A 25903-nucleotide genomic window follows, 5' to 3' on the forward strand; every position below is an offset into this window, starting at 1 on the left:
TGAAAATATTATCTGAAATTCTTCAAACACGTGGAAATTTAATACTCGATTTCCTTGATATCAGAAAAATGTCACTTGCACTGGTCACTTTGGTTGTAGTTGTCCCATGTCTCGAAATATCTATAAAGCGTTCGAACCTGTCTCGTCTAAATCCTAAATCATTTAAAAATATTGTTTCTACCTTATCCTCTTTGCTCGCGATGCGTTTAAAACTTTTCGATCGGGCCGGAATCTATGTACGGTATAGTTGATCTCGCGAATGCTTATTCCGAGAAAGTTCGCGTTCACGATAATTGCAACGTGTACTTGAAGCATGATATCGGCTCGCGCTCCATTTGCACCCTCTGTTAGATCAAGATGCTAGATGAGGCTTAAATACGCTCGGAACTTGCGAACCTCAGACTTTTCCCCCGAGCTTCTATCGCTAACTAAAGACTACGAAAATGTTAGCAGCGTACACGATTCGGGGTGTGCGAGCACGAAAGAAAGGCAAACAGGCAATCGGAGAAGCCCGTGCTCGACTTCCACCCCTGTGAATCCGCCGGCGGGTAACGGCCATCGCGATAGCCTGTCTCAATTTCTTCCATGCAGCCACTGCCATCTCCGTCATCCATTCATCCCTTCCCTAATTCTGATACTCTCCCCTGGACGAACGTGGCGTTCACCCTCGCCGCGACGATCAGTCTTCAAGCTTCTCTCTCTCTCGGTCTTTTCCGTTTCCTTTTCATCTCACGACCTTCGTCGAGAACACTCGAAGCGGCGAGTCGCCACGGGGTAAAATTCATCGTTATACAGTGGAATATTTGAGAGAATCGACCTGTCCGTACATATAGCTATGCAAAAGTTCTAGCGCATCCGTGATAGTGATCTCACAATGATTACCAATCATACTTTTGGGAAATATCTCCGCGTGACGTCATTTAGAAATGAATTTTTAGATATTTCCTTCGCGTTTATTATACTTTAGAAATTTGTCGTTGGAAATATCTCGATAGATAGACGTTGTAAAACAACGAAATATAGATAAAACGGACCAATGTCGTTCGTTTTAACATTTACGCTGTTTAACGTTCGAGCGTATTAAATCTTCCATCTTCTGAAAATAGTTTGATTAGGAAAAATTGATACAGGTGAAGCGATACGCGGAAGTTAGATAAGGAAATATCTGAAAACCTAATATGTATATTACATAAGAGAACGCATATAAAAGCAAGTAATATTGAAAGAAAGTGGCAATAACAAGGGGGCGATAGTGAATGATGAATAAAAATATAGCAACTTCGCAGGTTAATGTTTTATTCATTTGTTTGAAGCAAAGGTAGATGTATACTTGATCAATTCTTTCTTATACGTACTTCAACGCTTCGTATATTTTTGTTCTATTTTTCAGCACATTTTTATCGACTTTTTCGATATCTATACTATTATTCCGATATAGGAATAATAATTTAGTTGAAGCTGGATGTGAAGGCGGATCAAATTTTAAGCAAGGGAAACAATTTCCAAACTGATCGCGAGTCTCGCGTAACTCCGCACATGCCGCCACGTGTAATTGTACAATTTCCTTCTCAATCAATTCTTCGCACCCATATTCGAAAACCTATAAATTCTGACATCCGTTTAACGAGCAAACTCCTACGCTCTCTCGATCTCCACAAATTGCAAAAATGAACAGTGCAAAAGTACACTTTACAAAGAGGCGAATAAGGAAAACGAACTACTGCTAGTTGCGATTCTTTCGTATATTTCTTAAACTTGAGAAATTTGAAGATATACGAGCTGTGGCAGACTCGAGGTCTTCACCTTGCAGTTAACGTAAGTTGGAACAGAAAAAGTTAGGAAAGAAAAAGTTCAAGAAGTCCATCTGCAACAGAGACGAAAGCTTGGTGCTGGGTCGTAAAAATTACAAACGTTTACGTACAGAGATTAAAAGATTCTGCCGTTAAAGTATTTAAGTCTTCAGGACATGCAGCACGCCGAAACAAGCGGTGTAAAGGTGTATAGAAAAGATTAGATTAGATTCGCCACGCCACGGAATTAACGATAGCATTCACGCATCATTCATTAAACGAGGGAATGAAATTGTCTCCGGCCGACGTTACAGCCCGCCCCCGAACTCGCCACCGCTCGCGGTGAGACCTCTCTCGTCGACGGAGAATCTAGCCTAGTTTCGTGAACGTACCATGTTGGCGCTAGCGTCGGGCAAGGAGGCCGGGGTAGGTCGGCAAAACGAGACGATGTACGTTCGAGGGAGGGAACGGACCGTGGTGATAGTCGACGAGGACGCTGGGTGGTGAGTGCCACCGTTACGGGTCCTCCTCGGGTCCAACCGTCAGGACCAGGGACAATTTCTCGGTTCTCTTTCTGTTTGACACGCGTTTTGCCATCGTGAAACGGGGAAAACAACACGAGAGAAAGGACAGATCGATAGAACCGGCGGTAGCGGCGGCCAGTGTGCTTTTGCTTGCTCGCCTCTGCTTACTCCTCGGTGCGTGCGTGCTTGCCTGTCTGCTTTCCTTTTCCTTGCGTGGATTTCGTTCCGTGGACCAGCGAGAACCAAGCACACGGGGTGCGGCCAACGATGGTGAAAGCCCCGACCATGGGTCCCTCCGCCGGTACCCAGGGGATCAGGAAGATTCACCCTGGCCCCGAAATCGCGATGAATCCGAGGAATCTGCCGACCGCGAACGTCACTACACCTCCCAGCATCCGAACAGATGGCAAGACCACCTCTATATATCATTCTCAGGTATATTAACGTTTTGCGATTCCTTTTCTTCTTTTTTTTTTTTCTTTTTTTTTTTCCTGACAGGATGCTTTCGATAATGTTCCGCGATCTGTTGAGCCGAACGATGTGCTGCGCGATTCGTCGTTTGGTTTATTTGATTCTTGTTTCGATATCGATGCAAGTTAAGTTCTTTGATCGAAGCTTGTTTTGATCGTGTTCTGCTGTATCGCGATAGGAAGACAATTTGATCGAGCGTGGCGAACGGGTCGGGATTGCGACGGCAATTTCCCTTCGCGCTGAGAATCGTATCCCCGCCAATGCGTCTAGTGCGAATCTCCCTCTGTGTCGACTCAGTTTTTCGGCTTTTTTCAATCGCGTTTCCAGCCGAGCTTGAACGCTGTTTTTCGTGATCGCTGATTAAGAACAAATTGAGTTTCAAAGGAGAGTCGATCGTGTCGAACGTTTCTCTCCCTTTTCTCGGGTTTAATTACTGTCAGGTTTCGATCTGCAGAAGATCGTACGATATAAGGCTTTAAGATCTGTTTCTGTAGATTTACTTTTATCGTTGATCGGTGAATTCTGCGACTCAATGATTGCCAAGTTTACGAAAGTAAGGATTTTAAAGAACGATGCTTTCACTCTATTTATTTATTCATTTACTTTCTTTATCTTTTATCTCTATTACTTTTATTTTTATCTATTACCGTATAGAATCGGTCTCACCGTATAATCTTTTATTTTCTTAGTTATTATCAGCTGTACTCCCATTTTTCTGTTTTAGATTATTCGATCAGTAATTGTGAGTTTCAATTTATTAAACGATGAATATTTAAATTACACGCGTAATGATGGTTAACAGTCGATCGATTGCCACCCTCTTTTTTGCTTTGTCCTTTCTCTCGCAGCGGTTAATGAACCAGGAGAGTTATTTTTGATAAACATTTGTCATAATTCTGCGATTATTAAGGCAATATTAGAACTTTTTTCGTCTCTGTTTCGCTCAATTTTTCATGTTTACGTGTTTAATCAGTGTCGACTCTGGTTACGTCGTCATTAACTACGATGCTTTATTGCAGAGATAATTAGATCAATCGAAGCCTATTAAGTAGCGAGCGTCTTTCAAACAGAGTAACAGCTGCCAGATGTTGTTTGAATCTTCAAAATTTCCCTCTAGAACTGAGCCAACTTTCATATATCTGGTGCTTTTCCGGATAATATTTTTATCTGTTTTTTAATTATCAAAATTTGTAGAATTTAACTTTCCTTTATTTGATTTATACGCACAACAATAATAATATTATATATATATTTACATCGACGTAAAAAGATAAAAGTAGAATTAATTACTTTTCTATTAATTTAATATTTAATTCTAATAATTGTATTGAATTTCCAATTAATGAATTTCTCTGATTACATACACAAGAATTTTTGAAAATTACAGGAAAATATCCTTTTTCAAAAAAACTGTCATGCTATGCGTTTTGACCGAAATTTACGTAGCTACCGATAAAAATTCAAACTGCTAAAAATTTATCTCTTCGTTGTGATCTAACCCCATTTTTCGTATCGTAAATCCCTTCCCTTCTTTCTTTTTCCCCCCCTTTTTTCTTGTTCGATTCGATTTTTTAAACTTTCTGTGCTATTTCGAGTCCTATTTAACGCGTCTTCGATATTTTTTCATCCGGCTCGATCTTTCAAACGTCCATTCAATTTCTTGCTCACCGTGTCGAGCGTTGTAGCGCGATTTCGAAATTGCTCGATCTGAATTTCTCCGGAGCATTGCCTCCGCCGACCCTATTCCTTTATTTCTTGTAGAATCTCGTTTGATCTTTACAGCGACAACTCCTACCTCGTCGCTCTTCATTTCACACCTTTGTCGTCGTAACGTTTGCAATTCAATGATCGCCAGAGGCTTTCGATGTCGCAAATAAATTATTGTTAAATTCAGCGAAGAGATATTAGGTCGGGCCGGCGGGCGGTTCGAAAAACGTGCGGGCGGATTCATGAATGAATGGATGCCGCGATCCTTTCTAAGAAACACGTAATCTTTTAAATCCATTGATTTATTCGACCTCTTCTTTCATACTCTTATTTCATTTTTTCTTCTTCTTCTTCTTCTTCTTATCGACGTAATTCAATATTATCGCCATCAAACGGATCATAAACGAGCCAGTTTGTGCCTCTCTCGATGTTGCAATTTCCGCTTCGCGATTCACTCATCGATGACTATTAATCTGATTAATTCCTTGTATTTCCTCCTTTCGATCGATGTTGAAAATGCGAACGAACGTTGAGCGGAATTCGAAATGAGTGAGAAAAATGAGAAAAATTCTGTTAGATTGCTACGAAACGAGAATGCAACAATGATCTTTATTACGAGAAGAATTGAACTTGACGGTACGCAAATGTAATTTGTGCAAAATAAATTAAACGTTGGAGAGAATTACGATAAAACACGGTTAGCCATTTAAGATATTTAAATTATCGTCGTAATAGAATTTTAGGAAATTTAATTCCATTATGTTCTCTGACAAATAGAATATTGAATATTCGAAGATAATAAAATACCAGGGAATTAATTAAATCATACTTTAAATATTCAACGCGTGGATTTCATTATAAAATCTTTAGTGAAAATGCAAGACAGGTTGAATAGCTTCGAAGCGGCCTCAGAACTAAACGAACAAGTTTTTAAAGAAACTAAACTTTTAGTATGATATATTTTCTTGTCCATGATAAGATTGAAAGATAGTACGGTGTAACAATGTAACTTTAGGAATATTTTAAATCGCGATTTAATCGCGTCATTTAAATATCCATCCACGTATACGGATCAGGTAATTTATTCTTTCAAGTTACACCGTTTACGCTATTATTTTATTTATAAATCTTTCGTACATCACAGATAAAAGTAATTTAGAGGACTACGGAACAACAAGCTTACGATAGCTTATCGTTATCATATTACGATAAATGTATATGCATTTATGCAACAGTTATATAAATATTAGTACAGAATTGTGCGGTTATTTCTAATTACTAACTGTTACCAATAACGAGAATATACTTTTTATATTATTGGTCGAACACCAATTATCAACTCATTTCTGTAGCAATTACACGAAAAAGAAAAAGCGGAATAAGATCGTACGTACATTTATTAGCCTTTGTTCTAGAGAAGATCGATTTTCCGAATACGTGAAATACATGTGCTTGACTAAAATTCGGTTCAATGAATATCACTGGAAACATCTATTATGTTTCGACCTAATACCGTACGCACGTAGATGTAGCTACGTGTCGCTAAAAATATTGTTCCCCTTGGTAAAAATACCGAGAGCCCCTTATAATTAGGGGAAGTATTATCCAAGCGCGCACAAAGAGTTGGAAATTCAAATTACGATAATAGCGTACTCGATACGCGTTCTTGATTCTCATCGATAATATTGTTAATGACCTCAAACTCTCGACGAATGTTATTTAGACTTTGAACGAATAAATAATCGCATCTATAGAGACCGTCATGGTACATCTTATTTATAGTAAAGGAATCTTCAAAGATAAATTTCATTAAAGATAATGAATCACAAACAAGATGCTTTATGTACCTGGGCTTTTACGTTCACGAGGAACGACCTGTTTTCTGTCTGTATCACTTGCAAGTGATGTATACGTTAAACCGTGCGTTCTCAAGATCAAGAGTCGAAATATTTATCCAGAAAGTTCATAACGCTGTACAGACATTTTCAGCTGCAAGCTGTCTCGATAACCAGAGTTCTGCTATACTACAATATATACACAGAGGCTGGAGAGTGTGAGGAACGATTAATTTGTCTCAGTTACTGTAACTACATACGCGATATCAGCTATCGAGAGCGTAAACGGCTTTTCTCTGTGCGATTAATTTTCCTAATTAATTTCTCATAATTCTTAACTTTATCCTGCTTCTTCTTCGAACAATTTTCTTTATCCATAATTATCAGTAGAACGTTTTACATTTGCTAAACGTTAAATTTATCTGGTCGAAATGCTCAACCAATTCCAATTCGTTGTTAAATTACTTCGATTGCTATAGCCGACCGAATTGCGTTTAAAACGACGCGTATCCTTTTATGCATTTAACATTTTCGATAAACAACAAAGCTTACTTCGATTATTTCCAAGAAAATACGATAATATTGGATTTCTGATATCCGCAGGATGTTTACCGAAACCATTTCAATTGTGGAAAAAATGCGAAATTTCGTTCAGCGTGCTGAAATTGTGGAAGCAGCTTAATGAAAATCGATGTGTGTGTATAAACAAATTCGGATTTCATTCGACAGCAGTTGAATTTATTTTTTTTTTCTTTCTATATGTATAACGCATAAAACTATCAATTCTACGTGTTTACCAACGATAAATTTGGTGTAAAGTTTTAGGAGATTTTTCGAATTCGGAAGAAGCTGACGGAATGTACACAGCTTCCAAAACTATTCGAAAGTATCAAAGGATAAAATCAAAAATTTCGCAAAGATTTATTTTTCACTTTGAATGGCACTTGGGGAATAGCGAAAATTATCTATTACCATTTAATTAAGATATATCCTGGTCGTAATGAATCCCGCGACCGACTTCCCAACAGATTTAGACGCATTAAAAACCTTCAGAAAGTATTAATTGCAAGCAGGTAGCGACGAATCAAACCCGCCAGAGGATTGTTCGTTAATAAGGCCTCGATCGATAATTATCGCTGGAAATTCGATAAACAATGATACCGCGTAATTCACAAGGAATCTCTCGAAAGGCAGCCTTAAGGCGAGTCAACCATTGAAAGTGTCATAAAAGGCCTAGAAAGCGTAAGAACTCGAGTTAGCTTAAAGCCTTTAATTAATCGTGATTACTGCTCGAGGAGTTCTCGTTTCTTCTTTTCACCCCTGCCATCTGCCTTCGCCCACCTACTCTCTCTTTTCTCCTTCTCTTCCTTCTTTCTCTATTTTTTTCCCTTTCTTTCTCTTTGCCCACTCACCCCCCAACGAATAGGAAAGTGCATGACCTCAAATCGAAACTCGCAACTCATCCTCGTGTCATCCTCTCGTCTTTCGAATAAGTGCTCGGTACGCCTCAATGATGCACTCGAAGACTCGTTTCCCGCCGATCGAATGTGGGTCAGTTTTATCGAGAGCGAGCGGCAGACGAACGTACGATAAAGTGTGTGTGTGTGAGAGAGAGAGAGAGAGAGAGAGGTCTGTTCCATTTTCTCATCGAGGGTTCCTTTTTGTTGATCTTTTCACGCTCGAATTCCAATAAATGGAATTACGCGGCGAGGAATTTTCAGCATCTTTCGCGGATTAGAAAATTTCTTCGTCGCGAGATTATGCTCGGTATGGTTAGAGAGAACATCGTTTATCGATGATATCTTCACCGAATTTCAATAAAACGGTGTCGCTATCCGGGAACAGAATTTATCATCGATTCACTGGTGAAATATCAGCAATGACTTTGTGTCGATTCCCGCCATCGTTCTATGTAGTTGGAATTAGAAGAGTCGAAGATTTTTGTGATTTATTTATCGATGCTTTTAAAACGACCGAGCATACATAGGCGGTCGATTCTGCTTATTCGTAAATCTTGCATAACAACGTTGCGCAGCGTAATTTCTCTAGCTGGGAAAATATTTATACAGATTGAAATTGTCATGTCCTTTCTCACAGGTGAAATATTTTATAAAAGGCAAAGATTTACTGCGTCACATAACAGCACGTTGCTTTACTGTCACGAGGGGAAGTATATGTTCGCAAGATGTCGCGTATTCTCGAGGACCATATGCGACGGGCACTCGTAACTTTTAAAATGTCCATTTGTATAAACAGTTTTCCTCGCTTGACAACCTTCGTCGCGTAACTGCGCATCCTAGAGTCGTGCGTGTATTTCTCTTCTGGACAGTTAAAAGATCGAGGAAACGTACGAAGAGAAATGTAGCACGTTTATCGCACTGTCTTCGGTCTTGCGAAAATGTGATATTATACGTATAGATAAACAGACGTAGCACGGTATAAAATCGTAATCGGCTGCATTAGTCTAATCCTTAAATACTTTTTCAACGAAGTTTTCCGTCTCAGCTACGAAAAGAGCATCAAACTCAGAGAATACATTGAAACGAACTTGTCATGTTTCTCTCGAACGATCTTCAAGCACAATCCTATTTATATTTCGTTATTTGATTAAAAACAATGAAATTCTAACACACTGCGTATCGCATGGAAGCGTATAAGCAAGTGAAATATATTAAAAATAAGGTTTCCGGAGATTTAAAAAATTCTGAATGAAAAATTCGTCTGGGAGATACGTGAAAGTAGCGTTCAGCACGGTTTTGTTTTATTTCATTCTGCACTTTTCGACGGAAAAATGTGCCCCGTGATTTCTAAATCACGTGTGCCATATATTATCTATCGCAAAATGCGGCGCGTTTGTCGATAAAGAATTTCTTTGGTGTGCACGTAAGAACCTCACATCGCATTATCGATCTTCGTTAGGGAACATTTTTGTTCACCTTTTTGCGGTATAACAACAAAGAGAATTATTGGAGTAGAAGCACGGCGTCTGGTCTTTGTGAAACAAAAGCAAAGGAACGATTTTAAAGAGAATAATAAGTCTGTACGCTGTTTCCAACGAATGGAAACGACAAAAGCGATTTTGCCATTTTCGATTCTTAAACCAGTATTCCTATCCTTCCCTTCAAGGCGAAATAAGGACGGTTTTTCCCAGAAAGTAATTAACTGTACATCGTTTTACAGCCGAAACGATAGTAACTTTTTCACCGGAAAACATTTTACGCCCGCACCACGAAATTTGTTTCATTGTGTTTAAGAGATACTAGAGATATTATGACGCGCCGGTAACAAACGCACCTAAAATCGATTAACAATTCATTTACTTAAGACAACAGCATTTAGGATAATTACTTGGAACCGTGCCAATTATTATGCAGAGAATAGAAGCTTAATAATTTATTCTTGCATAATCTTGTCTCAATTAATTTCAACCATTTAAGATGTATTGTAAATTATATTGTTGCAATTAGAGAGTCGATCGAAACACGATTTTCAAGCGAAGATATAGCGTGCCATTCTTTTGTATTTTCCACAAACTTACCAAATTTTTACGTATAAAAAGAGGACTACAAAGTTGAAAATAACTGAAAGAACCGCAACAGAGTTAAATCTGAATGTATTTACCAGCAGACCAGTAGGTCGATTTTCGCGCCATCATTTTTCCCTCCTCATACTCTGCTATTTTCGAAAACCAAATTCTCTTTGAACGTTAATTTCATTCGATAATCGCTCGATAATTCGCGTATTAATCGCGCGGAATCTCCAGCTGGATGCATTATCAGCGTACGTCACCGGAAGGTGTGAATTTTTCACGCACCTAAAAACAGGCCAGGTTTCTGCAACGCGGGACCATTATCATCGCGTGGTCGTTTGCCTGGAATATCGTGATCGTTATTTCGCGCGATATCGGTGCGCAGTTTTCACGGACGTGGAAAATGAAAGATCGAGGCGTTGGTGTAATTGGAACGAGCATGACCACTCGTATGTCCCACCCACCAAAGCAGAAACTCTTAATTAGTCCCTAACGATCAATTATCGTTTTTTCGACGCGTCTCGCGCGAAATGAAAATGTCCTGCGAACGTGGCTGTCCGTGCGCACGCAATAGCATCGTATTGCAGCTGTGGAATACACATCGATATATACAGCATCCCGATTTTAATTTCCTGCATCGTGTCCTGGCGGTGTGGCTGTCCGTGTCATTTAGTTGTCGCTCCTCGATGTTCGTTAATGCAAGAGGATAACGTTGTCTCTGGTTTTAGTAGCTGCACGGTATCTGAAAAGTGAAATTTACGATAAATAGCCGATATCGTTCGTTCAGGAAAGATATTTATCGTTTATTTCTAATGAATAATTCACAGCTCGATATCTTTCTAAATCTAAATCGAACGAATTAATCCATGAGAAAGTTCGACAGCCTTTAGCTGCGTATTAATTCGTCGCATATTGTTTCCGACAATCTCATTTCTCTTCATCCGAAGAGCGCACGAGATAGTAAAGGAGTGCGGATTAAGAATTAACGCGAAGCTTCAATTTTGCATCGTATACTTGTAACATCTTCAGCTAAGGGGTCGCGCCGTCCTCATCCTCGTTGCCTCTTTTCTCTGTGCATTTTCGAGAAAATTGAATCCCGACACGGCGAACGTCATTGACTGAAAACGAACTTCTAGATCTCTCGTTCCGATTCTGTTAAAAGTCGTGCACCTAAACTACCGCCAGAGATGACGTTCAACGCCTATTTCGCTCCAAGCGATTTCATTACACGTTTTCAAAGGCATTGAAAAGCAATTTTTACGAATTACGTATAATCTTTGCACGCTGCTAGCAGCATAGAAGAATTCCCTTTATCTTAATTCTTTAATTCTTTCGCAAATGTTCAAGTAACACATATCCCAAGTACAAACACCGTTTTGCATTTTGTTGCCTGGATAATTTCTTTCTTCGAAAATTTGTTCGCCATTATTAGTAGCAACCAGTTAATACGTGTGAAGTTCGTAAACGCAAAACAGTCTGCTGCCGTATTTAGCTCATTATGATCAGTTCCCCTATCGGAAATCGACAACAGAGACGGCATTAGACTTGCGTAATTTCTCTTGCCTTACTGTCGTCGCTTTTGTACCCTTTCTTGCACGAAATGTTCGGTACATACGCGCTGAATAACGTTGTGTTTCTTACAACAAAACGTTCTAAATTTACGTTTGCCGGCGAACCGGGAATGTGGGAACCGAGAATAAGGATCTATAGCACGTTTTGGTCAAAGTTGAGTCAACGGTTAGGTATTGTTCTACGGACGCTGTGCATCATTTTAGTACATACAAGTTGTAGATATTTCGTGAAAAAGAAACTTAACGTTAAACGCAAGAAACGCGTTAGAAACAGCGTAACTGAAAACCCGTTTTATTTCGAAATGCACCGAATGCGCTTTTGGATTCTTATCGTTTACCATTCAACTTTATAAAAATTTGTATCCACGTTACAACATAAAACTTGTCGCTTCTCCCTTGCGATTCCTTAATTTTCATAAACTATGCTCGAAATTTTATTGTTTTCAGGAACTCTAACTTCTTCATTCGATATAGAAGTTTCTTATCGGTCACCGTTCTCCGCAGTTCTTCCACTTGTCCCGTCTCCCGTTCGCTTTTTTTTCGCCCATTCTCATCCCGAGCTTCTTAAATGCGTTTTCCGAACTGCCCTATTCCCCCGCAAGCTATCGAACTCTCAAACAATCCTAATGCCATTCGATAAGTACGAATCGTTCTCGGTTGCGAATTAAAGAAATTTGGAAAATGTTGGTTCAATTTATACGCGAAGTTTAGACGTAAGAAAATGTCAAAGATCGATTGTCGAAGTTCAGAAGAATTTTGTCCAAGATATATCCGATCAAAGTAAAATCAGGGAGATCTCGTAAGTTGGGTTACAAAAAAGAAAAAAAAAAATTTCCTAAATGAAAGGTTTGCGATAGAAAACGAGAAAGAATATCGCGAAAGTCGATGGTCGAGCTTATAATTCTTCTTTGCAATTTAGTATCAAAACAAAGATGACGAAACTTACAAAACGACGTAATAAAATGACCATCTGCCCTGAGTTATCCTGTGTGTAGCCGTGTTCGTACATGCATCGATATTGAACGCGATAAGCAACGTTCTTTCGGTCCGCAATAATGGGACCTTTGTGACATTTGAACAAAGAGACTTTGAAGATGCTCGCGGCGAAGCGAATTTCCTTCGATCGACCATAAGCGGATACTGGAAAACCGCTGAGAAAATCCATTTTATCGCCCTATGTAGCCATTTTCGTGGCACGCCAACGCTCGCTATTTCTGTTTGATGATTTTGTCCCGGCCGTTTAGCGTGGTAACGTTCGAGCAAAATGGAATCCATTGCATCGAACTTCGTCGTTCGAGTGGCAATCAACTTGTTAACCTTTGATCAATCGGTCCCTGGTAAACGCTACTGTTAATCTCGTTCCGTGTTTGCAATTTGCGTTAATCTTGCGGAATCTGGCCAATGGTATGGGAAATTGATCTTTAGTGACGGAGAATTGGTTGGTTTGTAAGTTTGCACGACGCTCGGCTTCCCGTGAAGTTCGTTAAAGGTAAAATGTTTCGTGTGTGTTACTGATTTAGGGTATACAGGGTGTTTGTTTGTTTTAAAACAAAAGTTGAGCTCATTTTACTCGGATAATTGTATCTGCAATTTGTTTTATTTAACTTTAAACTCGCTACGTTTTTAGATATTTGTAATATCGGTGAACACGAGACTTCAATTTTTGTGTTTATAATTTCCTGCTATAATTGGCTTAAGTCGCGGCTAATTCTTCTCGTATTTTTATTAAAATAATGAATTCGTAAAAGGAACGATAACAACCGTCTACTTGTTTAAACTTTCCTAACTGTTATTACTTTTCCTCCCGTCATTTCACTGAGTTACGGGTAAGCTTGGAGCTAGCAACTCTTTCAGCACAGTTTAGATCGCTTCGCGTTTTACATTATTAAGCGCAAGCTTCGGAGGTATTGGCTACGTTCTGAACGAGTTTCCAACACCGTATTTGTTGCAATCTTCGTACTTCGTAAAATTATGTTCGAAACATTTTGCAAATACATTATGCTTATACACAGAAACAAGAGAATGTCGAAGAATAGGTATTTTTAGTACGTAGAATGTTCGTCAAAGTAGTACGTAAAGTACGATCGGTTTAAATTCCAAAGGATATTGGCGTGAAATAGAAAGTTTGAGGTAAAATAATATAGCAATAATACAATAATAAGATAAAACAAAGGAACGAGAACTATGCAAAATCTCTATAACTCTTTTATCAAACTTTTCCATACAATTTCCATACCGAGTTTCACTCGAGCCACCTTCAACGTTTGCAGTGGTGTAGGTACTCTATTAGCTGACCCGCATCGTGCCCGTTTCGCAATTTAATCAGCCGTTGAAAATACAGAGAGATTGAGAGAGAGTGAGCGAGGTTACACGGTGCGTTCGGGTCGACACGCTAACGATATAAATGTCCTATTCGAATGGCCACTGGTACGTCGACGCATCGGCCGTTTGAAACACGCGCTCGGTCCTTTTAAGTCGCACGCTCTGTATCGATATTTCGCGTGACGCTAATAGCGTTACAGTTTCTGTTCCACGCATGGTATCGATCTATCCGGAAAATCGATAGAACGCTCGGATGAGACGAATCGAGACAGACGCGTTAACGCGGAATAGAAGAACGTTCTCTTCTTCTTTTTCGTTTTTGTCCCTTTCCTTTCTCCACCAGAACGATTAAAAATTAACGAGTATCGGCGCTCGCTCGAAATACGTGGGACGATAGTGATTAGCTTGGAATTCGATAATGACGTTAGAAAAGATATCAGCGTACAGTAAACGCGTGAGAATTTGAAACCTACGAATGTAAGTAGCAGCGATCATACAGAGCATACAGTTTGATTTAAGGAAACGAAAACGAAATCGATGTACGATATAGAGTGGAGCAAACAAACTTTCACGTAGGAATCAATCTCTATGTTATTTGCAACGATGTCGATTCGAACTGAAATAAAATCACAACGCAACTGCAAGTCGGAATTTTGCGAAGCCAATTATAAATCGACGTGTATCGGTGATCTATCGAATATCGGCGTGTGCAGACTTTCGGAAGCTCGACGTGATATCATGAATTTCATCGAAAGACGAGAAGCGCGAACAGGCAGAACGCATTCTGAATGAGAAACGAACTAGATATAATTTCTTCTGCGAAAAAAATATCTCCCTTTTTACACGAAGAGAAGAACCGTAATTGGTGGTTGACTGGGATGTTTTATCGATTTGACAAATTAACAGGATTCGCAATTCGCGATGGCGTAAATGGAGCTCATAAATCTGGACGAGCATTACTGCCGAGGTGTCAGTTGAATATCGATATTGTCAGTTGTTAATTGATCTCTGTTTTAATGACTGAAATCGGATCCCAATGAAATGGAAAGAGGGACGTTTAACGTTTTTTTGTTTGCGTTCTTTTTCGATCACTTCTTGAAATTGCTTTTATCGAAGCTTGTTATTCAAAGGATATCACGTTCGCGTCGGCATCCTATGTAAAGATATGCGGCACGTCCGTTAATCCTTTAACGCTCGTTTACGACAGTCACAAGATGTAGCCATTTTACATTTTATTCTCGTCGATGGCTGCTTTCTTATCTACCGAAAAAGTATAAAGGCGTGGACGAGTACGTGAGGATCGATATTTAAATACAGCGACTATAAAGAGTACGTATTTACGTAACATTGTATTTATCGTACGGGCGTGAAACGTACGACTCGATAAAGGAACGTTTCGTTGAAAAATAATTACAGGCCACGTGTAAATACTCTTTGTAGCCATTGTAATTGAATAGACGCACCATATGCATCGACAGCATCAAACGCGTTAAACTAACGCTATAGTATCGAATTAACCTTTGTTCGAATCGTGGTCCGACACTTTGTATCGAAGCCGGCATCCTCCATCGATTTTCCACTAATCAGAGCGAACGTTGTGTGGGTGACAGGTGGACGTCTCGACCCAGGTGGATCTACACGGTGGTTTCGGGGCGCCTGCTGGCAGCATCAGCATCGACTGGGATCGCAGGGCGACCCCGCTTTATTCACGCGAGGACATTAAAGAGCAGTATTGCATAACCAGCCGGCAATTGGACGCGGTGGAGAAATCGGGTGGTGGGTTTTTCGGATGTCTGTCGACCAGGGGCCCGTCACCTTGCGCCTCCGCTAGGACCTCGATTCTCTCCGCCTGCGTGAGAAGCGTGCCCAGCGATGAGAACCTCTGCGACGCCCCTTACCCCCGACGCTCCCTGCAGATTATGTACCGTCAACCTTATCCGACCTACTCGAGGGGTTTGTCTCGTTACGATTTCGAGGACGAGGCCGACTGGATCGAGAGTTCCTACTTCCGGCGCAGACCCAGGTCCTTCTGCACCGTCCCCGATCCGAAAAGGTGAGCTTCTAAATATTTGATATTCGCAGACGAGATATTTCAGCATGCAATTTCGCTCGCGCGATATTACGGCTGAGATACATCGTGGTACGATGTCGTTCATGTTACGTTTTATACGGACGAGACGATGGTGCCGAACAGAAGAAAATTGAAAATCAAGAACCGCTGGAAAATGAGATCTGAAGAGATTCTGGCGTAATCGTATTTTAGAAGAATAATGAATTTGTCACTTACATGTTTTTCGATTCTCGTAAGCGCTATACGCGTCAGAGTTTGAATCATCGCGGCTATCGATCTTGATACACCTCTGATTCGACAACGAAACGATGTTTAAATGCAACTTTCATGCATCGCTCTTTGTCGAAATACCTTCGTTGATTCTTTCATTTGCGCTGGCCATTTTATAAAAAGAAGGAAACCCGACACAAGCCATTCGGAATGCAAACTAGGAAAATATAAATAAAAATATGACATAAAAAAAACATAAATATCTCTCGCGTCGCAATCGTAAACCGTTGTTCGTAGAAAATCTTTGGAGCATCTACTCGTATACTTGCCATAAATTCTGACAAAAGCAAAAGGAGGAGAAAGAACGTGTCCGTCGTGTCGTAACTCGTTAATATCGAGTCGTACGACGAAATTTAGCATCGATAATATTCCGAGGGCGTAAAAGAGGTTTACCACACCGATGAAATATCTCATCGTTCACGGTGGCGTGATTCGTCGGCGTAAATATTCCGAAGTGGTACCGAGAGAAATTAACCACTCGGAATCTGCGCATAAAATACACGGAGACTTCGATAGAATCTTAAGAAGATGTTTGCAAGTTCGTAACAAGCCTTCTAACGCGACACTTTCACGAAACCTCGTTACCAACGAGGTTATTGTTGCAAGGGAAAGGCAAGTGATTACGGGTTTGATGGCGTGTTCAAGGGGTTTGGTTTATTTCTGATTGCTGCCTTCGCCGGCGTACAGAGAGCAGCCTTCGCCGGCGTTGCTTCAAGGCCGTCACCGATCGATGAAAAATTATGTTCCCTGATGTACACGCTACCGTATTTAGACTTTAGTTACGCGTCGATGCGAAGATAAGCGGAAATAAATGTGGACACGTGACTCTGATCGATTTTAGAAATTATTACGGAACTTAATGGCAGGGAAACGTATCGACGTGTTATAGTTAGCATTCGCAGAAAGTGCACGTCTGTTTTATCTTCGATAATTGGAGCTATCGTTAGAACGCGTGCCACTCGAAATCGCGGATCGTGTATGGCTCGTGCACGATGGTGCTCCATCTCGTTTTGATTGACAACTCGATCGCTGGACTTAAAATCCTCCAACTTCGATACACGAAGCGTGCTCGCAAATGCCTTTGGCTTACAACAAATGATAGATAGCGTTGAAATACTCTGACAGCGTATCGAAGAAAGTTGCCAGTAAATTTGAATATCACTCGACACCGTGAAAGCGATATATAACGTGTCGGATAAAATTACACGGTTGTCAAAAGAACAGGGAATAAGTGGAAACGAGATTTATTTTATTAAAATCTGAGCGTAAAGAAGAAGAGCGGAGCAAGATTGCCACGCATCCTTGAGATCATCATGCTGGAGTCTAAATGCAATTTATTTAGGTCGTTGTTGCAGTGTCGCAGAGGCAACGTTGGCGTCACCCACTTTTCCCCCAAGATAATACCTGTCACACGCGAGGATCGGCTTCTGGCCGACACAATGGAAATGAGAATGTAACCAGCGTGCGTGGCAATATCTCCGTGGCATGGCGTTCTCCCTCGCGTGTTAAATAAAAAGCTTGATGTCCCCGGGCAGAAATAAATGTCTATCGACTAACCGGTTAATTAAGCCTTATATCCACGGCAAGGAAGTTCTGCCCGGCGTGCTTTTATCCTAATGTCATCCGGTGGAAAAAGCGCGACGTGCTTTCTTTAGATCGTTAGCGCCCCACCCTTTGTCTCGCGATTATGAAACGTTCTTCCGCGACACCTGTTGGATCATCGTACACGCGTGTGTAATGTCATTTGCTGCTGCTTTTCATTGTTTTTTTTTTTTTTTTTTTTTTTTTTTTTACAGCACCAGGCATCCCTCTAATTCGTACAATTACGGAAAAATATCGCGTTGTGTTTGACGACGACACGGTGGATTCGTACTTGGTTTCTCTTTGTGAAGATCGCGAACAAATAACACGAAACTAATCTGATTATCTTTTACTTATGGATTCGTTTCTTTAATCGCAGACTCGCGCTTTGCTTCGCTCACACCCCGACGTAAATTCGGTTTCGTTGTTACAATGCAAACCTTGAATGGTATTTCTGTGTTCCATTGCAACAGCGTTCTATACGCTAACCAAACTATTACGTAATATACTTTTCTGTCATTTCGAATAATGAGATATATTTCGCTGTTCCCTTTATCATTTAATTACGAAATTTCTGATTTTCAATATCCTTTTGCGTATCCTATCATTTTATTCAAATGAATCGAACAATCCGTTCGTTTCCAACGAGAGTCGTATACATCGTAGTATACATTTGCAATAATATGAGTAAAATTTCCCCGTGAATTTACGTAGATTCAAGCAATAAACAAACAACGCGTGCTTTTATGAAAATGAAACCTTTGAATATTCAGAATCGGAACAATTATAAAAAAAAAGAGGAAGAGAAGAAACGATACAAAAATATGGGAATATTTATAATTCGCGAATAATAAGCGAGCTTCTGAAACTGTTCTCCGTTATAGGTACACATGGCTTCCAGAGGACGAAGAATCGACGAAATTGGAGGGTCCTCGACCTGTATTGCCCCCAGCACCCCCGCCACCCACCACGCAAGTACCAAAAACGAAGCACGTGAGTTTCGCGAGATCGCACACTCTTACGTCGTTCGACGTTCCAAGGAGCAGAAGCCCTCCAAGGCCGCAGAACCAGGAACGCCTTATAGATTCGCAGCCAACGATACAGAACGCAATGCTTCCTTCGGCCTTACCCTTGATGCACCCGTATGCCGCCAACGAGACCCGAGTTATTGTCCTTGGTGAGTACCTTTTCCCTCATGCAAATACAGCAATTAACGCTGTGGCCTGCAGTAATTGCGCGTAACGTAACTCGCTATGCGCGTATTTATCGTACGTAAAGTTAATTAATCAAAGTAATATAATTTGTCCAATAGTACAAGATCAGTATTTTTTATGTAGATAGAATATTTTTAGATTGAAAAATTTGATGATAGTTGAAATTTTCAGATTAGTGCTTCCATGCTCAAACACTCGTTATAAGCTTTCGTTTATCCCATTTCGAACTTTTAATTGAAATAATTCGACCGTTGGATAATTGTGATTGAAATAAACCAAAACCAGAATCGGATGGCTTGTCATGGGATGGTATAAGAGATGATTTCTCCTATAATACGCAGCATTCGGTGCTATAAAAATGTCTCATTGAAATTTCTCGTACTTTTCACAAGTCTCGGCACGGCACCTTGGAGGTCAATTTTCACGCTTTCACACTTTTTTACGGCTTACTCGCATCTCGCTTTTCTCGCGAACTGTGCAAACTTGACGGTCCTTCGCAAGCACACACACATTTACCCCATGTAACGAAATAGGCCCTACGACGTAACTTAAAGCTAAGGCCGTAGATTGGAACAATAGCACCCTTTGGAGAAAACGTTTCAATAGGATGCGGCTTGTTTGAAATCTTTCTACACTGAAATCAACGCGTATCAGGACCATCGAGCGAAAAGTTCCGTGAAATTTAGAACTCGTATAATTAAGGAAGTAGAATTAATTAATAATAATAGTTGTTCAAAGCTGAAATTTTCGAGAAGAGTTTAATAAAGCTCTTCCTCCTCCTCTTTGATATGAAATTTAATTATTAATTAACACCTCTGCATCTACGTTATTATATTATACGCATATTTATATATTATTACCGATATTAATATCATATTTGAGTACAACTAAAGTGTCCAATTTCCAATGAAATGTAATATTTAGTTAATATGTTTATGTACGAGACAATATATGTCTATTATTTCATTAAAGTGCTAATAAATGCACTTTATGAAAATATCGATATATTGCGTAGCGTGCTATAAACGCATAAAGATAGTTTAACAAACTAATTTTCTGTTATTGAATAACGTTACGAACTCGTGTTGAAGCTTTATATATATATTTTCCCATCATTCATTAATTTTGAATTTAAATTAATTATGAAATTAATTAAACGATGAAATTTCATTCTATATCGCTTCTCCGTTTCGCAAGTAGCGGCACGAAACTTTTCTTCTCGTTTATTCTCTGGCTTCGCCATAATTCAGAATGAAACTGCTACGTAGAACTTTAAGTCTTCAATGTTGTAAAGGTTTTTAAGAATGGAGGAGCTTGCCTTTAGTTTATTAATTACGAGAAACCCAATGTACGATAACGCAAGCACAAGTTTTGTTCTCGAACGAAGTGGGAACGGAAATCTTGAAAAAGTCGGACACCTTGATGACACTTCATCAATCATTCGTGATTAAGAAACAGCTTATCAAAGTGAAATAGTTCTATTGTTTTAGCACGAACTGCGATATAAAGCAGTCAAAGCCGTGGAAAATAGGTGTCGTAAAATTATATTCTCTACGTAATAATGTCGCGGAGAGAAAAATAATATTGCGCATACATCGCCATTAACAACGAAGAGACAACAATGCTACGTTTTTTATCCTCTCGAAACAAAAAATCGTAAAACGATATGGAAATTCTGCGATGGAAGAAGTTAACGGGGAGGTGTTGCTCTCTTTCCTATAGTAATTCAATATAGTTACATACATACTGCATGTTGAGGGTATGATCGGAAGTACGAGAGGTACGAGAGGTACGAGAGAATACCGTAAATTCAATTTTTCTTCTATAAAACGACGAATAAAAAAAGATCGACGTGAACGGGGGTATCTACAAATAGGCGATCATCCATATTTTAGCTTGTATTACGGGGAATAGATTGAGTTTATTTCTCAGCCGACTGTTATATATTTCCATCGTGTACTCTAATGATCGAGAATTGAATTTTTGAAGGGGAAGGTTTATTCGATATTACCCTGAAGATGTTCGGATAGAATTTCTAAGATTTGATATCCGTAATAAATATCTACTTCGGAACATACGCATAAGAAAAATCGTACGAAATTTGGATCAAGATTAAGTAAACAAATTCTTAGTTATAGTTAAATAGTAAAAGTTGATAGTTAGATGGTAGAATAATTGAAAAAAAAATCATTTATTTATTCAAATCGAACAGTTTATAATTATTTTAATATAACATTTAACCGGATAAGTTGGGTAATCGTTTTGAAAATATTTTGTTGCGATAATAGCCAAGCCTACTTCACAATCAATCCCTTATCCTGGATCATAATATTCGAATAACAGGGTAAACTGAAGGACCTTGAAACTCTTATGAGGTATTAACTTGTTGCCCTCGATCCGGCTGTTAGTCCAATATTAGCCAACAAATTGCCAATATAGTCGGTCGAATGAGACTCGATATTGAACTCTCGTAGGAAATGATAACGACTCGGAGTAGTCTCGTCGCATTGACATTAGATTCGATTCGTGAGTTACACGGAGCCAAGATAGGCGAAAGCGTTAATTTCGCTTCCTCGATTAATTCCTAATGAACGTCCAATTACAGCGTTGATGTAAATTATATTACTAGGGTAATTTCCACGACGAAGGATATCCGTTTCTTATTCGTCTCCGCGTGACGATTTTCCCAAGAATATGTTACGTCTGGGAACGAGATACGCGAAGCACGTTGAAATTGCTTGATTTGTAATCTGAACGACGCGACGCGATGTCCTTATATTATGTTAATTTACTTACTGACTCTCGAAGGAAAAAAGGACGATATTAAAAATACGTAAGGTATTTTTGCTTCATTATCTCTATTTATTCTCTACCGACCGATTCAAAAATCGACTAGTTTAATTAAATAATGTTTGAACATTTAATGAACATCGGAAATGAAACATTCCATGAAAATTCCGTTACGTGTTACTGGCAAAATTATTTTGTGATTTCCATTCAACTTCTCGTTAATATCCATCGCTGTACGATCTCCTATTCCAATTAATTAGATAATATCACTTCTTGCATTTTATACCTGAATTTAAAATAACGAAATAAGTAATAGACATATAATGGAAAGCACGTAATCCTTCTCTACGCTTAATAGATGAATTATTATACCTATTTCGGATGTACTACGAGTTCCTAGCCCTCCATAACAAAGGTGCATTGAAACTAAACTCTACCAAAAACATTTACAATTCCCTAAACCACATCTCAAACAACGAGCAAACCATATCTTTCGAACAACATCTCCAGAGCAGTCTCTCTTCGGGCTGACAAAAACGTAGTAGCAGCAAAGTCGAACGGAGCTAAAGAGATTTACCTTCTGTGCCAAAGCTCTTTTCCAGCAACGCCACCTTTCTTTCTGTCGCGTCTACCACCTTCCGTTCACGTCCCTTGCTTCTCGTTATTCCTACCACCCTCTTCCACTTTTCTTTCTCCCTTCGCTCCTGCAGAGACTCAAGACCGAACCGTCCTTTCCGTGGACTGGAGCACTCGTTAGCCTTCGATTTCGCCGATTTATTTAAGGTTGATTTATATTCATCGTACCCGACATGGAACGATTCGGTATCGCTGTTCACGGTAGCATTATTCCGACATACATATATTATACAGACGTTAGTATCCATATTACATGTACGTTGGCATTCGATCAGTCGGTCAACAGAAGGCGATTCGTAAAGGCATGTAATATCGAATGAAAATGTTTTCTCATTTAAGTACTGTGCAGTCTCGTTTCTTTCGAGTCTCGTTTAACCAACGTTCTGTATTATCTGAATTATCCGTGCTTTGAACTTTACCATAGCTTTGTCTTTTCCGAATTTTTAACACGAAGACTACGAAAGTGTAAATAGCGAGGTATTGAAAAAGCAGTTAATCAAAGTTTCGATCTAAATACAATAGAATATTACAGAATATTACACTATCAAAATGTTTTCTATGATTTGATCGCACGATTTCCGTATTATCCGAGATAGACCCGGACTACATCACGTCGGATAATCGAGCTTTCACCGTGTATATCTATATACGTGTCTGTGCGGATAATACAAATGACCTTAAGTTTGAATTTCGCTTCAGAGAAGCCACCGAAGCGCGGTACGATGAAAACCCAGGCGACCCAGACGGAGATTCCAGCCGTGTTCCGGGGTCGAGTCCCCGTTACCCTCAGCCCCAGGACGATACACCGGGTGAAGATGGTCTCGCAAGGGGCGCAAACGAACGGTCTGTTCAACGGTAGGAAGCTGACAAAGAGCTACTCGGAGGCTGGTCAACTGGGTACACCGTTGGGCGGAGGTCAGGCTGGTGCAAACGGGAAGGACGAAACGGAGCACCACGAGCCTCTTCACAGAACGCAGAGCGAGGAACCGCCGAGGTCACCCTTCCTCGTCGATACGCCACCCCCTCAGGGACTCGAAGAGCCATTGACCAACGGGGACATCTCCGAACCTATCATGAGCCATGTGAGTCTTTGGGAACATTGTTGCGACGTGGTTTCGTTCGAGAAATTGTTCGGATTGAACTTTGAGAACGGAAAAAGGTGGTTTAAGGCCGTGAAGATACAAAGATATACATTTAGCGTATTTTTCTATATAGAGCGGTAAGCGGCAATGTTTGGCGATGATTATTGAATAATATTTTTGGCGTCGTTTAGACGAGTTTCATTTAAATAAGAAATTTAGTTCTTATTAGCAATTGAAATACTATTTTAATTTGTAATTTATTATCTAATAGGTAAATAAAGTTTTGTTCAACATTGGTAAACGGTAAGCGAAAAAACAAGCGATGGTAAAGCCAAATGCGAATTTTGCCACTTGTAGCTTACCATATTCTGTACCTTCACGGCCTGGTGGTGTTTCAGAAAGCACAACTTCAATCTTAAATTTTTATAACCTACGACACGATTAATTGCAAATAAATAAGTTAAGAGCCGAAACTCGCTCTCTACTCTAGCTTCGTCTCTCGGTTTGTATCAACAGCTAATACGATACGTTTCTCTTTAGAGAGAAGTGCGCAATAGTAATTTCATATTATAGCAATAGAGGAAATATGCAGTTCGAATAATGCAGCATTCGGATAATGGAAGATTCGAATAGTAGCACATTTGGATAATAGACGTGGGATAATAGAGATCCTATTGTAGTCACAACGTTGCAATTGAATTTGTAAAATATAAAGGTTCGTTGCTCGATCGACGTTACATCGAAGACTTATGTTATTAATTCTAGGAAAACGAACTACTTTTCTATCCAAGGAATCTACAAATTTTCTTTTCCTGTATCACAATTTCATAAAAGCGAGCAGTGTCCAAACTGCAGTTCGCGTACGCTCTGACTTTAAACGATTCGCTAGAATTTGTAACCAAGGTACGTCTGACTTTAATAAATAAACTTTGAGAGTCGGGATGTCCAAAGCGGGCGATACACTCGTGGTGAGCCACTTTACGAAAAGCATATGAACGTTGACGTACATGTCAACTCATTTGCGTTTATTACTGCACATCAGCTGCAGAAATTTCTAAGGAGAATTTTTACTGTGTACGTTCGACGATAAATCTTTATTGCTTCTATATTTATACGCTTCCAGGCTTTAAAAAATATTACGATAATTTTCATGATGTCTTTGAGGCGAATTTAAACATTTTAAACAGAGAACAAGTTTATAATTCACGTAACACGAGTAGAACCAGGGAGATATTAGATATAACTAGGTTTTAGCTGTTCATTATTATTTGTATTATTCATCGCACAAATTATTTATTTATCACGTAGCTTAACCGGTGCACCGCAGAATTTAACAGTAGTATAATTATAGTCAGGAAATGGAAATTATTCATTCGCGAAATGAATTATTAGTTTTAACTTGATAATTTAGTACGTGTATCGAGCCGTGAATCTAATATCGATCTTCTTCTAAATGAGAAACGGAGTAATAGCTCGATACGCTGTAAGTTTTAGTGGTTACCACGGAATTTGCTTGGTCTTTTAAACCGGTGAATCCCGCAGAAGATTTCGTCATACGTGAATTCTGGTAATTCCCGGGGCGGAAGGGAGAAAGAGGATTTAAAGGGTCGTGGAAAAATGTGGTGGAACGTTAAAGGGTGCCTTAAGTACATCGAATTTGTTCGCGATATACGACAGACATTGATCGCTATAAAAAAAAAAAAAAAAAAAAAAAAAATTGAGCGAAATATCGCTATCGGTTAAAATATAATTATCACTCTTCAAATTGTTCTTTCTATTGATACAATTCGTTGTATTATTTCCACTTGCCTCTTTGTTTGTCATCACGGTTGTACATTCTTTTTGTTCTTTGTTAATCCTGGAATATTTTTCAGTGTAATTTCATTTTTCCTTTTTTTTTGGAGGGATTTAAATGAAAAACTGGTAAAAGAGTTAGTCGAGGTATTGTTCTTTGGAAAAATTAGTAACGTGAAATTTTGGCGATTAGTCGGTGTCACGGTTAATTCCGCTTTGAATTCTATTGATTGGATAGGTCATCATGATTCAATAAACCAGTTAAATGCAACGCGTCAGCACAATGTGTCCTAAGCTTCGGTGAGAAACAGATGTGGCACGGACTTGTAACGCAGGATGTATTGTATAACTCGATCGTCCTGATTATTTCCTTCGCCTACTGTATAACTTAATTTCTCTTGACTATTTCTTTGTTCGTTAGTCGAAACTTTGCTCGCAGAACTTTGCAATCTGATTTATAGCGTTGCGTTTTAAACTTGGATAATGATCTGATATTTCTCTACAGTTCTTAGATTAAACGCATTACAAGCTATACTCCATGTTCTTTTACAAGTAACTATTTTCTTTCAAAGATCTTTTTTATGGTTGCACTTACTGCGTTACGGTACTCTGCGCAGCTCTTTGCAGCCTGCCTCGTGAATATTTCACAAACGAATAACGTGCGAAATATTAGGTCGTGCCACGGTACGGTTTTTTAAACAGAACTCACGATTTAA

General features: G+C 39.4%; 2 protein-coding genes across 5 annotated transcripts in view; one reads left to right on the forward strand and one right to left on the reverse strand.

The window, feature by feature from the left end:
- Positions 1–25903, reverse strand: part of LOC139991602 (potassium voltage-gated channel protein Shaw) — a 60661-nt gene that overhangs the window by 12342 nt on the left and 22416 nt on the right. The gene's annotated exons all lie outside the window — the stretch shown is intronic.
- LOC139991601 (uncharacterized) overlaps positions 2224–25903 on the forward strand; it is a 58177-nt gene continuing 34497 nt past the window's right edge. For all 4 annotated transcript variants that reach the window (XM_072011835.1, XM_072011838.1, XM_072011839.1 and 1 more), the window contains exons 1-4: positions 2224–2749; positions 15360–15802; positions 18556–18848; positions 23011–23393. In XM_072011835.1, coding sequence (XP_071867936.1) covers positions 2582–2749; positions 15360–15802; positions 18556–18848; positions 23011–23393 — 1287 coding nt within the window. In that variant the 5' untranslated portion in view covers positions 2224–2581. The remainder of the gene's footprint in view (positions 2750–15359; positions 15803–18555; positions 18849–23010; positions 23394–25903) is intronic.

Source organism: Bombus fervidus, chromosome 10 (genome assembly GCF_041682495.2).
Source record: "Bombus fervidus isolate BK054 chromosome 10, iyBomFerv1, whole genome shotgun sequence".
NCBI classification, from domain to species: domain Eukaryota; kingdom Metazoa; phylum Arthropoda; class Insecta; order Hymenoptera; family Apidae; genus Bombus; species Bombus fervidus.